We start from the raw sequence: 15,346 nt of genomic DNA on the forward strand, positions 1-15,346 counted from the left end.
TTCACCAATCTAGTGTAATACATTAACTTCTCTATGAAGAATGAAATGCACCTCTGTCTTCAATCCTCCCTTCCTCCATTCCCTAGGTGCCATTGGTAACATTAACATTTTGCCACTGGAGATATCCCAAGATGACAACCTGTATTGGCAATAACTTTATAACATGGCTGGCAGTGGGCCAGACAGTCCAACTCCATGAGTCATATGTTTTATCAGCTACACTGTCATTCTTTTTTCTATAACCACTATTAAAATATGCCAAAGTTGATGACACTGATAGAGCTTCTACATTAGCACAGGGCCACTTCCCAATGGGATTCCAACTAATTACCAACAACAAACACAAGAAGATCAAGAGCCAAGTATTTAAGTCCATAATCTGCATCTTATCTTGGTAGTACTAGAGTGAAAATTTAATAGGTTTTATTTCCTGCCTTTCAAATGGCCAAATACCGGATTTTATGCTTTCTCTTTTTCCAATGGATTTTTAACATCCTTTCCAGATAATGTTAGTAATTCTAACCAGAGCTCAGATTGCACAGAATCACTCTGTCTTATAACCAAAAAGATGAGCACTTCACCCAACCCTAGATAAAGTCTTGAGTTTTGAACAGATGGCTCCTTTAAACACCTCAGCACACCCCAGTGTAATATAATACACTTGAACACATACTATGCTTTGCCAAAGACTAAGAATTTATTCTCATTGATCCAGTGGAAGGAGAGAGATTCTGAAACCATTTCACTTACCTTCTGTTCTTGTATTTGGGCCTTGACAACTTTGAATTCAGCAGATGGTGGTTTCTGATTAGCCACAAGATCTTCTGTATCAATGAGCCAGCTAAGCAGAGATTCAAGGGCATCCTGAAATCTCCCACAGTGGAGGAGGGCTTCCTGCAATTGGGCAGCACGCTGGGCAACCTGAAAAACAGGTTCATTTTATTTCTGTGAAATAATTAGTCAAAATCTGTAGAATATCTGTCATTATCACTAATAAATACTCTTGTTTTTGTAGCTATTCATAACAGCACTATGTCACAATTCAGCATGCATCTCTTGGGGCTGGAGACATACAATGAAAGAACAGACTGACTCCCAGTAAATCAGCCTGCTCTAGTAATTCCTTACAAGTTACTCCTGTATTATATAACTACAGTATTATGAAATACACTGACAGGATGTTTGCATTTAAGATTGTCTTTATTTTGCTTATAGAAAGAATGAGCCAGGATTTCAAGTAGCAGCTCTTAATAAGGCCCAATATTGCCATCAGTGAGAAATAAAAGTAGGAAAGGAGAAGGCAAATATGTGAACCCCATGTGTCTGGTGTCTGTACCACACCTTCAGAAAGAGAGCAGAAGATGAGCACCATTTTTACTCATCACCCTCTCAATTTTCCAACAGCAGCTACTGCTGAAGGAAGACTTTCAAAAAATACAGAGAAGCATCTACAGCCAATTTTTGAAAGCAGTGGTACTTTCTGATGCCTCAAACAATACAATCCTTAAGGTGCTGTAAAGGAAACATTCCACCAGTCACACAAAGCTGGGCTATATCATTGCTCTGTGCACTGTGCAGGTACGACAGTGTACATGAGCAAATACAAGTAAGTGAAAAAACATGACTGAAAATGGGACTGGATTTCCAGGGACCCTTTCCAACCCCAACCATTTCATGATTCTGTGAGTCTTTCCTGAATAAAAATCCAGAAAGTTTGGCAAAAACTTATAAATGACAGCAACACCTCTGGCTATTAGCAATATAAATCTTATCCTTAGAATTACAAGGTAATTGTGTAAAGCAAATGCAATTCACATTCTTAGTGAATATTTAATTTCCTGTATTTTGAAAGACACCAGTGAGCAAATAATCAAAAGGCAGAACACAATAAAAGCAGGATAGTATACAAGATAGTAACCTTCTTATTAAGAGTCTTCCATCGAGTGTTGACATCTTCAAGGTCATGTTCAAGGTTTTCTGTGTTGGTACTTTTAGCAGCACTCTGAATTAGGCCCTGACCCAACCAATTTACTTCCTGTTGTTTTACTTGTAAGGGTTCAATTTCTTCTTTCTGGAATACCTGCAGTAGAAAACCATGAGAGACATGAAACATGGTAACTTCTGTCATAAGATGCGTCTGGTGCTTACATGACAATATGCAACAAAAACATTGTTTGAAACTGGTGTCTAGAAGAAAGGAAGCCATTCCTTGTCAGAACCTTTCTAAAAAAAGCATTAATAAATCTAAACAGAATAGGCTCAATATAAACAGAGTAAATTCAATACATCATAGAAGGGGAAATGGCATACATTTCCATGAGTAGTTTTAAATAGGAAGGAAAGGGGCAGAGAAAAACAGACGTGGTGGAACTTTTGGGGGTTGAAAAAAGAAAACTTCTGATAGAGGGGAAAAAAAAAACAACTCGAGAAACCCATCTGTTAAATTATCTATCCATAAAATCTAACAAAAAAAATTAATGGCACAGACCAAGAGAGACAAGCAGACATTTTTTTCCCAAATTAGGACCAAAGCCAAAGTTTTAAGTCAAAGAAACAGTGAAGGAAGAGATATTTTAAATCGATTTAGATTATAATGGCAACAAGTGAGGAAGAGGCACTACGGTGCTGTTGAAATAGTATCACGGCAGACACCCAAGAAAATGAGTTTTCATTCAAAGGATATTCTTGCAAATTGCCAAGGCTTTGACCGTGCCCAACAGCAGTTTGAGCAGTTTTGTGTTTGCTTTACTTTACTCCTGCAGGTATTTAGGCCTTTTCAGAGCCAGATTATTACCATTAGCAATAGCAATGTAAATCTCCATTTGTATTCAGCAGCATTAAGCTGCACTGACACAAGTGTCAATGAGATCAGAAAATGGCCTGAAGCCCCTGAATTAATTACACAGGCCAGTGAAAAATAACCGATGAATAAACAATGCTAAAGAATGCTCAACTTTTGACCCTAAATCCTTCAATTTCTATAGCAGCATTCAGTAACAGTTTTGGTGTACACTTAGTGCATTCAAAGCAACCTTTCTCAGCATCCTAAAAAGCAGAGATCGCTCTTAATGTACCAGCAACTCTCCTCTTTTTCATTAAACACGCTGTGGCAAGTGATTGCTTTTAAAGCTGCAGACCTCAGGTGGCTGAGCACACTTCCACCAGCTTGACAAGTTAATCTGGAAGCTACAGCAACTACACCAAACATGAGAGGTAAAATAAATTAAGCATCCCTAAGAGATTTCTTCCTACTGACAAAAAACAACCCCTAAAAACTCTAAGACTGTGGTTACATCAAAACTGAGTGCAATGAGTTGACCGCTCCTTGAAGAAGGAAAATGCTTGTGTTTTTCTTGACTGTAGGGTAAGGAGGAGGCAGAATAATATTTCAACACAGAATCAATAACAAATTCTTCTTTTATGTGCCATAAAGTCACATCTTTTGAGAACAACGTCCTACCACAGAGGCGACTGATCTCCATAATCTGCCCTTTAAAAATGCACACATTCTTTGTGGAGAGAAGCTTAAAATAAATTACAATTATTGCTGAGGCCAAAGTTTACCAGAACAACGTAGCAACAAAGCTTGAAGTATCTCAGATTTCAACCAGAGTGGGAAGAAAAAAATTACAGACCCGACAAACACCCTTTCCTTATTACAAAGCTTCCCTTACTCTCTTACCTCATCCACCACTCACAAAGCACTGCAAGATCCTGTGCTTGTAAAATACTACTGTAATGTCAGATCTGCTTTCTGGCACGCAAATGCAAAAGGCAGCTTTCAGAAGAGGCGGTGAGCCTTTAATCTGCCTGCTTTGGAAACCACAAGCATCTGATACTGCTGCTTATACCTTGATGAGTAAGGCTGCTCAGGCTGAACACTCGGGCTCTAGCTGCCCTTGAATGGCATCGCCTGCGACCACACAGCAGACACGGAGCACCAGCACAGAGCAAGGAGGAGGCATTCATTCCAGTCAGGAGTCACAGGCACCAGCTGGGCAATAACAGCCCTGCTCAAAACAGCTGGAGCAACAATTACTCCCTCAGGTTTTGCCCCAAGTTCATTTCCCATACTGACTATTTCACCTATTTTGGACACCCCATGTGTGCTATGTGAATGACACTGATCACTGCATCTGCCTAATTAACAATTTTTTTTAAATTTATGTTTTTGCAGTAATGCCAAAACTTAAGAGTTTTAAACAAGTATCTTTATGGTTATATTACAACTATTTCACAACTCTATGGATTTTTTTTCTGATTACCTTGTTGGACAAGAGGCCATTGCAGACTGTATCCAAGGTGTCTTGGATGCCAGTAGTCCAGATATTGCCTTTATTTCTCTCTGGGAAAACTTTTGGGCAGTTTACAGTACTATCTAATTCAAGCTGTTGAACAGAAAATGCCACTTCATTTGAGCCTGTACATGCTACACTGCATTCCTCTGTATCAGATAAAATTTCATATTTTGCAAAATCCAAATCACTAGTATTTACAGCAGCATTAGTGTAATAAACATCTACATGAGGAGATACATCATCCACATAATCCTCCTCTACTGTTGTGACTCGTGTTTTAGTTTCTTCATAAACTTCATAAGCATTTTCCACTTCATTTTTATCAGGGGTAATACTTCCATCGCCTTGAAGAGAATCTTCATGTGACAGAATTTTCTCTTTGAAACCTTGTAAGTGAGAGTATTTCCCCTCCATCTCTTCCTGATCACTCTCACGAGTCTGGGCATTGTTTTGTTTTACTTTTCCAGAGGGTAAAATGTCATGCAAAGCCTGTCTGCAGTTTTCATTGACAGGGACGCTCACGCTTTCAAGCAGTGGGGTTTGCTGCTCTCTGCAAATTGCTGGGATATATGGTCTGAAGTGACCTACTACATGGATATCTTCTGCAGAAGAGAGACTTCGTGTTTGAGACTGCTCCCCGGCTAATAGTGTATCTTGTTTATCTTCCCTTTCTGTTGGAGGGCTGCACAACCCAGAATCATCCTCTTCCGAGGTAAGAGAATTCGTACCCCATTTGCATTTGCCTAGTCTAGCTGCCTCTGACAGATCAGCAGTTTCATTAAAGGAGCTTTCACTTCTATTAGTGTAATCTGGAAAACTGGGTGGAACAAGCATTCTCCACGATCGTCTATGCTCCTTCTTTTCAGTGTGAGACTTTGCTTTGGGTAACCCAGCTGTCCGAATTATATCGCTGTTCAGTTTAAGAGCATCAAAGATCATTTTTTCATCTAACTTGTTAGCTTCACGGCTTCGGAGCTCAAAGACACTGGAGGAAGTAAGGGCACCATTGGAGCACAAAGTACTGATGTCCAGTGTTCTGTGACTGTAGGGTAAGGTCCGGTCTGTGAAGTGCCTCGAAGAGAGGCTTCCCTTGGAGCCTGAATCAATCTGTTCATTCAGCCGCACAGTGTCATAGATAGACCTCTGGGGAACGTAGCAGTCTTCAATATTCAGATCTTCATCTTCTTCCCCTTTGCCAACACAGGGAGGATTCTGACGTAGACAGTCTGGCCTGCTAAGTGGCTTCCCCATGTTGAAAGTGTTCACTCAAGTACACCTCCGTTTTCACAGATTCAGGGCAAATATTTAAAAAACATTAGCAATCTGAAGAAACAGTAAACTTGCCCTTAGCATAAGATGCATAGGTACAAAAATATACACCATAAGATATGAAGTGGCTGAGGTCATTCGTAATCAGTGCATCCGTTAAAAATTGACTTTACCTGGATATTGACTTTACCCCCAAAATATAAAGTGCTTCGGAAAGAAAGTAACAGAAATGTCCCAATGTCACAGAAAAACAAATTATAGCAGAAACCAGCAGTAGCCAAATATGTTAAACATTCAGTGGAAGGCTTCATTTATTTTTCCAGGTCAGAATCTGTATCTGAAATCTCCCAAATAAGCCTTCAAACGAACAAGTGTTAGAGAAGGCAGTACATTATCTTCTGTACATGACTGCTTAACTGTAATCCATTTAGCTGGCTTGCAGGGTCCCATCTCCTTTATAAATAAACCATGGTGTGGCAGCTTAAAAAGACAGAATCCACAGTGGCTTGTATGGTCCTGACCAAGGCACGGAGAAAAATCCGGGGGGGGGGTGGGGTGAAATAAGTTAAATCCAGAACAGTAAGAATAATAAAACAGCCCTTTACTTTTTTGGCAGTAGCTATAAATAACCTTGATCTGAACGGCAGCTTATCCTCCTCTTGCAACAGGCTCGTTCGTGGTGCCTCCACAAGTCCCACAGGAAAACATCACTTTCTCGCATCCAAGCCAAGGCGTCCTTCGAGCAGACCGTCGGAAGACGAGCGTTTCGGAGCGGCTCTCCCGATGCCGTCCTGGAGGGCTCTTGAGGGCAGCTGCAGAGCCGAGCAAGCGTGGCGCGCTCCCCGAAGGCACGGCAGGTTTACATTCGGCAGGTCCCGACTACGAGCTGCAGCTAGCGGGCTGCCCTCGCCTCCTCCTCATCTCCGAGGCGCAGCTGCTCAGGAGCCGAGGGAGGGAAGAGGGAAACCCCCGCCGCGGCCGCCAGGAACGCCCCGCTCCGCTCGGCACAAACATCTGCCCCGGCCCGCCCGCGCCCCGAGCGCCGCGCCGGGGGCTGCCCCGGGGCTCCCCTCCCTCCGGCCCTGCCCGCCGCCTCCGGATCTCCTCAGCCGCCTTCGCTGCTCGCTCGGTGCCGCGCAGGGGGCTGGCGAGGGCAGGCGGTGACATGGCTCCGCCCCAGCCCGCTCCGAGCGCCGGGGGAGCGGCCGGCCGCGCTGCGGCCCATACCACTCTGGCCCGGCCCGGCCCCACACCGCCCCGGCCCGGCCCGGCCTGGCCTGGCTCCGCTCGGCTCCGGCCCGGCCGGCTGCCCGGGACAAACGCTGGAAGGAAGCAGAGCTTTAACCGCGCCCGCACGCCATCGCCCCATCCCATAAAGCAGGCATTTCAATGGAGGCTTCCTTTCCGAAGTTACACCGAAAGTTTATTTACTACTACTCTGTGTTACTTTAAAAAAAAGAAATCCCCCAACCTCGCCTAGTGTTTAGATTAGGTGTTGGAATAGTTACACATTGCTGCACCTGACATGCAAAGTGAGATGCTCAGTCCAGTTTTGACTAATTTCAGTCTGGTCACTGGCCCTGAGGCAAGAGCTTAGGGTGGCGGTGGCTGGCAGAGCAGCCACTCCTGAAGAAACCAACTCCCACTGAAAGAGACATTAAAATACGGGGGGGGGGTGGGGGGGAAACTAACCATATCTGACTTTTGTTTTTTTCTTTTTTCTTTTCATTGGGATATATTGGAGCTGAAAACCAGCCTATCAGGACAAAGATTCCGGTTTGGGAAATTGGCATCTTTTAAATGCAGTTGCACTGTATTTTATTTGTTGCAAATAAACACTTTGCACCTATACTTCTATCTCATAATCACGGAAGGGAAGGGTTGGGGAACTCACGGATGAGTTGCCAACAGCACAGGAGGAGCTGCCATGACCAAGCAGCTCCACTCCAGTGGAAGCCAAACCCCGAATGACCTGAGCTGGTGGTGTGACAGCAGCCATCAGTTATAGGGACAATTCAGATCTCAGTTTAAGGACAGCATAAGGCACTGAAACTTAACACATTCACTACAGTCAGCTTGAGCTTTCTGCATTAAGCAGCAAGCAGGATACACCGTATGCAAGAAATACAAACATACCACACTTCATGTTTATTGATTTACTTAATAAACAGTCAGGTACATATTAAAACACTAAGGTCATGCAAAACAAATCCTCTCTTCCTCCTCTCTGCTAAGCAGCCATATAGCATGTGGATTATGCCAAACAGATAAACACATCTGGATTCTCTAGCAAAGAGATTCTCTAGTAAAGATGCAAAAAGACTTTTAGATACTTTTTATGAAAGGTCCTATCGTCCATGGTTATTTTCACCCAAAACAACCAAAACCAGATAGATCCCTGCTGAATTCAGAAAGTGCTGCATGATTTTATAGGGGAAGTGTCTAGCTGAAATTGGTCTATATTTGTTCAATAGCAAAATCATTTTAACAATTAAAAAATAGTTTACCATTTTTCATTGTTTCTGCCAGACTTTCGTATGACAGATAAGTCACTTTCAAAACGCAGCTCTGAAAAAAATATTAATGCTTGCTTATATTACTTTTGCTTTTCAATACAGACCTTAACTGCAGTAAATCCTGTGGAAAGTTTTAGTATCTTATTCTACAGTCACCGCATGGGATATGCAACACAACTCAAAGAAAAACTTAAAGAGAAACTTCTGATTATGCTTTCAACATTATTTGCCTTCAAAGCAAAAATCAGAGGACTGATAACCTCTACATAACTAACAAGACATGTAGATGTGGCATTTAGGGACACAGTTGATGGTGGGCTTGGCAGTGCTGAGTTAACATTGGACTCTATGTTCTTAAAGGTCTTTTCCGACCTAAACAATTCTGTGGTTCTATAACATAAGCCAATTAAAATTTTAGTTCAAGCTCATTGGCAGGAATACTCAGGCTACCTAAAAATTCCCATAAAGTCCAATTAGAAGGCAACCTCTAATGACTATATCTACTTTTAATCCAAAAATAAAAGCAAAAATCAAATGAACCACATGCTCATGAAAACTGTAACAGTGACATGTTGGTTTTACTAAGAATGACAGTACAAAGAATTGTGAAAAAGTTTCAAAAAGTAAAATAATTTAACTTTGGGTTCTTTCTCTATTTCAGTGAGTAACCAGCTACAAAATGCTTCTCCAACTGCAAGCACTGTGTAGCTACTCAAACTCTGTTTGGTTCAGTCCATTTGCACAATTCTTTTTTGTTTTGCTTTTGAAGAATGGTGGCAGACTCAGTGTACCTTAACAAACCTAATTTACTGAAATTTCAGGACTAATCTATACATTGCATACAGACTTTAAAAAGTGTCTTACAGAGCCAAGTTAATTAGCAATTTTTTTATGTGTGTTTTATATTAATTGAGATAAACTCTGCATTTGGTTGTACTCTTCCTGAAGTGAAGTAAAAGTCATGGTTCTACTTTGAAAGGAACTGCTCTGAAGATTTTCATTTACAGAAAGTAAAATTTATAACTGCATTGTAAATAAATACAGTTTAACACTGATGGCAACTGCTTGCAATTGAACACTGACAGCAACTACATTCAATTTAACACTCTATACCGACTGGAATAAGTACATTACAAAGAAGAAATATAAATAAAACAAGTATGCATATGCATTTAAAATATATATATATATATAACACAACTCAAAGCCAGTTTATTTTTTTTTAAACATTATGTGTTTTAATGTCATGCCAAGAAGATGCACGCAGCTCTAACTCTTTGTACATAAAAATTGGTTAAACCACAAAAACCACCTCTGGCCCATTATACAAGATCCTTCCCTGAAGAGAGTGGAGACTTCATGTTAATAGACCTATTCCAAAGAACAACTCTTGTGCTTTACTCCTGAGGAATTGAAGCTGACTGTAGCTGACCACAGAAGCTAAAGGCATAAGGAGCCAGACAGTGGTTTTCTGGCCACAGCCACATTTTCAGGTTTATGTGTTTGCGTACGTGCACAAACATGTGAGCAAACACAAACACACCACGAGTGGAGCAGGATCTGTGGGATCCAGTCTCCCTGCAGTTTACTGCCTCAGGTAGAACTGCTCTCTGGAAGGGCAAAGAGTATAAACAGATAGATTACTTACTGTAATTTTGATATGCCCCAGTAGCACTGACACCAAGCATTAGGAGAGTTGATCCCTATCCTCCTGCTATCAGTATCCCTTCACTATCTACACTCTCACTTAGTAAAATTTCCCATTCTGGTCTCCCTATTTCCTTTCTTCGAAGTCTCCTCACTCTGCTGTTTTATTTCTGCATTTGCTTTTCACTTATTTAAACAACCCCTTCGCTTTTTCATCATTCTTCACCTCCTGTTTAATGGCTTTGTGTTTTTAATCATAAGCAAAAGCATGACCTAAAATAGTTGCTTCAAGCAAAACACATTTCTAAGCTTATAAATATCTAATATAAATACAATCCCAGAGTAGACTTCTGGATATAAACATGCTGCTATCACTGTTCTCCTTTATGTCTCTCCAGGGTTTTTTTGTCTTCTTACCACATAAGCTCTTATGTTTCAGTGATGCTGTCACCCCACTGGTCTGCACAGGTCACCCACTCCCAAACTGCTCAATTACCGTGTTGTGTCCAATGCCCTGATGAACTACAACACTGGGACAACACACAGGGAACTGGATTTTCCTACCATCCACTCATCAGGTTATAACACTCCAGAAACATTTTTCTCTTCAATAAAATACATATTTTTACATACAAAATTCATTGCATACAATACATATTATCAAAGACCTGAAGCTGCACCTAATGTTTGAAAATGTAAAAAATGTGGTGAAATCAGAGATGCCAAAATCTCGACAAAGTCCTGTACAGCCAATGTAAGCAAGAGCATTCACAGCAGGAGCTGCTGCTATTTTCCAATATCCAAAGTGTTTTACTAACCATATACAAAGAAAAGCCATTTGTTTCTCTTTTAAATTGAGATAGACTTGTTAGGATGGACTGGCATACAATTTTAATCCTCCCAGTCTAATGGAATCTCCTCATAATGTAAGTATTTGTTCAAGATTTTTGTCTCTATTTATGCATTCTCAAAGATCATCAAAACTCACAGTAACTTCCATTTGAAATTCCCAGATGAAAGCTTTCTGGTTTAATTTTCCTTTTCAATATGGCTTAAACAAGCAAAATGCACCCTCTGTTGGGCTAGCCATGTAATGACTCTTTTCCAAGGTCATCAAATTTTTAACAGCGTGGCTTATCAAATCATTCAATGAAGGTTTGGCTTTATAATTAAGTGTCAATTAATGTACAAGTCATACAAACATTTGAATCAATATTATATTGGAAGGAAACCAAAGCAGTGCAGAACATTCAATGCTACGATATAATTATTAGGAGATTTATAATCTTTTTCAAACACAGCTTACATCTATAAATCTTTCTGATGAACACTTGAAATTAATTTCTTGTAACCTAACCCAAACAAGTATGTGTACTTATTTCAGCAGCAAAGCTCAATTAACACTCATCATCACTGCAATGCATTTTTTTTAAGCTGGACATGGCATATTAAAAAAGGTACACACAGAAGCTCTGGAGTGCATTTTGGATAAGGAGCTACAGAAAAAAATCTCAATATCCTATCACAGGGGTATTATTTTGCTTGTTTTCTTTTTATTAGGATGCTTCTAGGTAAGAGTGGAATTCAGTGAGGTAAAACTGGCCAGTGTATCAGAACAGAAAATGGCAAAAGGTAACATCTTAAACTTAAATATGCTGAAAGCAGGTGAAAAAACCCCTAAAGTGCTCAGATGAGCAAAGTGAATGTGGCCTGGTATGTGAACACTGGAGTCTAAAATTCACAACACTGTGAAGATGAAAGTTTTGTAATACATGGACATCAAATAGATTTTCTCAAAAACAGAAAGGCAGATGGATTACAGAAGGTAACAAGATAGTGAAGAGAGGTGAAGAAAGAACTGGGGTGCAGGAACTGGGAGATGAGATGCAAAATTCCCAATGTCTGCCAAGCTGTAGCAAAAAAGAATAAGATCCCCATTCAAAACAGATAAAATGCATACAGGCAGAACAGACTGCTGTGAAACAAAACTCCTCTAAGGTCTGCACTTAACCAGTCCCTTTCACTATGATGTTTAATAAAATAGTACTGTGGTAAAATACTTCATGATAGTAAGAAAGCAATCTTCCTACCTTGAATGTATTCAGCTGCTGATTAATAGCCTCTGTTTCCATTCCAACAGGACCTTGTGACTCTTCATGTTCTTCAGCTCTCCCAAGCAGAGTGGAAAATTCTTTTAGCTTACTGTAAAACTCCTCAACACGGCAAATAGTACCTTCCACTTGATCTTCCCTGGCTTTTGCTCTGTCTAGTAGCTTGTTGCACTGTTTATTTAGAGCTTCCAAGTCTCTCTTTATACCAATAAGATCAGGAGAAGCTTCAGCTTCTGTAGCTAGCATAATTTTACAGTTCTTATTAGCATTTTCATTATTCATTATAAGATCCTCTAACTTTTTCATGAAGTGTTTTATGTCCTCTCTCTGTGACTGCAGCACCTTGAGATCTCTCCCAACGGGAGCCATGCTGTCAAGTTCATCATCAAACTCTGCAAACTGAGAGAACATCTCTCTGATGCTGTTCTGGAAATGGCCAATTCCCTGAAGTTTGGTCTCTAGGAATGAGCACCTCTCCTCAACTTGCTGCTTCACTGCAGTGTATTCTTGCTCCAAAGACTCAGCTTGGAGTAAGAGGTCAGAAACACCTGCTGAATCAGAAGCTTCTACCACCAGGTCTTGGGCAAGCTTTTTTGCTAAATCAACATGAGGTTTTAAAACCTGCAAGGCTTTCTGCTGGGCCTGCATCATTGTCAGGTGTTTGTTACTGAAGGACTGAGGTCCGAGTGAGTCATGAGCTTCCAGATGTTCTTTGGCACTTTTAAGCTGTCTTTCTGTTTCCCTGGATGAGTCCTGAAACTCTTTCAGTCTCTGAGCCATATTTTCCAAGGACTCTCTCTTCTTATGTAACTGCTCTGTAACCACCTTCACATTCTGATTAAGCATCTTTGTTTCTTCTTGAACAATTTCTTTATCTGTTTGACTTGCATTGAGCAAACTTTCAGCAGAATTATTTAATAGTTCCACTATCCCGTGGTGTTTATCCAGGTCCTTCTGCCATGCCCTCACCTGAACAATAGAATCCTCTATTTCAACAGGGTTTATGCCAACTTTTAATTCACACAGGTTGCTTTGGCACTTCTCTATCCATGGCTGCAGATTTTCTACATGCTGCTTATATTTGAGGGCTTTCTCCAGACAATCTGCTAATTTATCTTCCCTTTCTTTTACCTGTTTATTCATTTCATCCCAGTTATTCTTGAGTGCTGCAATTTGGGATTGTAACTCTGCTTTGTCATCTCCTTGAGTCTTCTGTAAGATACTTTCTCCTTCTGCAACAATTCTTTCATATGAACTAATCTGATCGATCATTGTCTTCTTAAAATCTTTCTGTTCTTCAATTAGTGATTGCAAGGCATCAAGTTTGGCTGACACAGGACGAGCCTGGTTCAGCTCTTGTTTCTTTTTGCTTAGCCAGGCCTGAAAGTCCTTAGACATTTGCTGGAACTGATGAGAAGTGGCATATGCTGACTGGAGCTGCTGAACATGGTTATCTACAAAGGAGAAGGCAGCAGAGATTCATCAGAAGAACTGCTAGCATTTAGTGAAAAAAATAATAACTAATATTGGTTCTATTAGGCATGATCATTAACTTAAGGAAAGCCAGTCCTTAGTATGTGGAGTTTGACTGGCAGACAATCAAGTTTCTTGCAAGGGGCAGAATCATTCCTGTGTTACAGAAGAGCAGTGAAGGCATTAGGACATGAATCAAAAGAGGTGAACTTAGCCAGTGTGTGTCTACATGGATCCCATTTGGGCAGATTTTGGTGGTTAAAAACACACAATTGTGCTTCATTGTACTATGAAGTGTAAGCACAGGGAATACTAAGTGGTATATCCTAGTAGTGTCTAATTCATGGCCTACAGGCAATACATGTTCCTAGGGAGATTCTTTGAAGTTCCTCATGACCAGAGGAAATTAAAAACCCAAAAACCGAGGCCGGTAGGAAGAACAAAGTATGATATCACTTTCAATGTATTACTTGCTCAATTCTGTTGTTCAAAAGGTAAGGAAAGGCTGCAGACTACCAGCCCTCTTCTGTCACAGGCAGTTTTATACAATTACTACTGTGTTTCACTAAGCCATTAACTGGTGTTTGCCTAGAAATTATCATTTTGGCTTATACTCTGCCCCTATGAAGTTGGGTAGCTCAATGAGCAGCATCCTCTTTTGATATTCCAATTCAGTGAAGACGCACCTGAAGGAAGACATGACAAAAGCAGCCTTGCTATTTTACTCCAAGTTCTCTCCCAGAATTACCTTTTCAAGGCATGGGAATTCTTCTAAATTGCAATGTACAACTGCTTGGGGGCTGGACTGGATTGGGAGCTGGCACCAGGCTCAGTTTACTCAACACCTCTATCACAAACTTTTGCCTTACTTTATGCCTTAGTTACTGTTTATCTTTAAATAAATACTGACCTGATTTTTGCTCAATATCCTTAAATGATTTTAAGATGCCATCTAACTGTCTTGTAAGTTCTGCTTTCAAATATTCTTCTCCAACCAGTGTTGACAGCTCTTCACAAAGAGCTTGTGCTGCATTTATATTCTTCATTTCCTGTTCTATTTCCTCCTTCATTTCTTTAGCAATTTCCAGCTGTTGTTTCACAGCATCAGGTTGTGTACTCACAGCCAGGCTGCTGCTGAGTTTGCTATCCAAGGCACTTAGCTTATCAGACAGACTTCTGAGTAAACTCTGATACTCTGTGCTTTTCACAATGGCTTGGTCAATTCGGTCACATCTCTTCTTCAGCTGGCTGGTTAGACTGTCCCACTTCTGTGCCACAGCTGTCAGTTGCTCTTTTACAATTTCATGTGAGGGTGGATGTTCACCAGGTCTCTCCAGAATCCCCTGCCCAGCAATAGTTAACTGCTCGTATTGTGGCTTTCTGGTGTCAAATTCTTTGAGCAGAATCTAGTGGGAAAAAAAAGAGAATTTTAAAAAGAATGTAGTTTGTGACAAAAAAGTGCTTCTGACAGAAAATCATGTAGAATTTGTTGTAGCTAAAAAGGTGAATTTACACATCATCTAATAGAAATTAAACCAGGAGATACAAGTAAACAATGAATTGTGTTAATACTACAATGTAGTCTTCTTTCCTAGACAGTTTTGATATTTGTCTCAAGAAGGAACTTCAAAGAAGGTGTATTCTGCCATTATATCACAATGTTTTATTATAGAACAGAGACTATTTGGCTAATTCACAAAATGACTGAATGTGTAGTGTAAGACCTTGTAAGTTTATATCAGTGGTTCCCAGTTGTTTAAGTTTTTTTTTTTTTGACATTAAGTCACAGCTTGCAAAAGAAGGGACAAATATAATGGTTTTACTTTACAGAACATTCCAAACCCTTTCTAAGTCAATTAGGTTGAACTTTTAAGGAAGTGATACATGATAGTCTTATGCCATCTGTCTAGACTTCTAAAGCACTTAACAACCAATATTCAGTCATAGTATTTCACATAGTATTGGAACATAGTTCATGTTTTAAACACTTCATTTTAAACAATACTGATATTAAAGCTTTAATAACACTTTT

The 15,346-nt window shown here is 40.3% G+C and overlaps 1 protein-coding gene across 5 annotated transcripts in view; it reads right to left on the reverse strand.

Moving 5' to 3' along the window:
• LOC130251804 (dystonin-like) overlaps positions 1 to 15,346 on the reverse strand; it is a 285,947-nt gene that overhangs the window by 60,235 nt on the left and 210,366 nt on the right. For all 5 annotated transcript variants that reach the window (XM_056488729.1, XM_056488730.1, XM_056488733.1 and 2 more), the window contains 4 exons: positions 14,225 to 14,720; positions 11,821 to 13,295; positions 1,919 to 2,080; positions 751 to 921 (listed from right to left, as the gene is read on the reverse strand). In XM_056488729.1, the coding sequence (XP_056344704.1) occupies positions 751 to 921; positions 1,919 to 2,080; positions 11,821 to 13,295; positions 14,225 to 14,720 (2,304 nt within the window). The remainder of the gene's footprint in view (positions 1 to 750; positions 922 to 1,918; positions 2,081 to 11,820; positions 13,296 to 14,224; positions 14,721 to 15,346) is intronic.

Source organism: Oenanthe melanoleuca, chromosome 3 (assembly GCF_029582105.1).
Source record: "Oenanthe melanoleuca isolate GR-GAL-2019-014 chromosome 3, OMel1.0, whole genome shotgun sequence".
NCBI classification, from domain to species: domain Eukaryota; kingdom Metazoa; phylum Chordata; class Aves; order Passeriformes; family Muscicapidae; genus Oenanthe; species Oenanthe melanoleuca.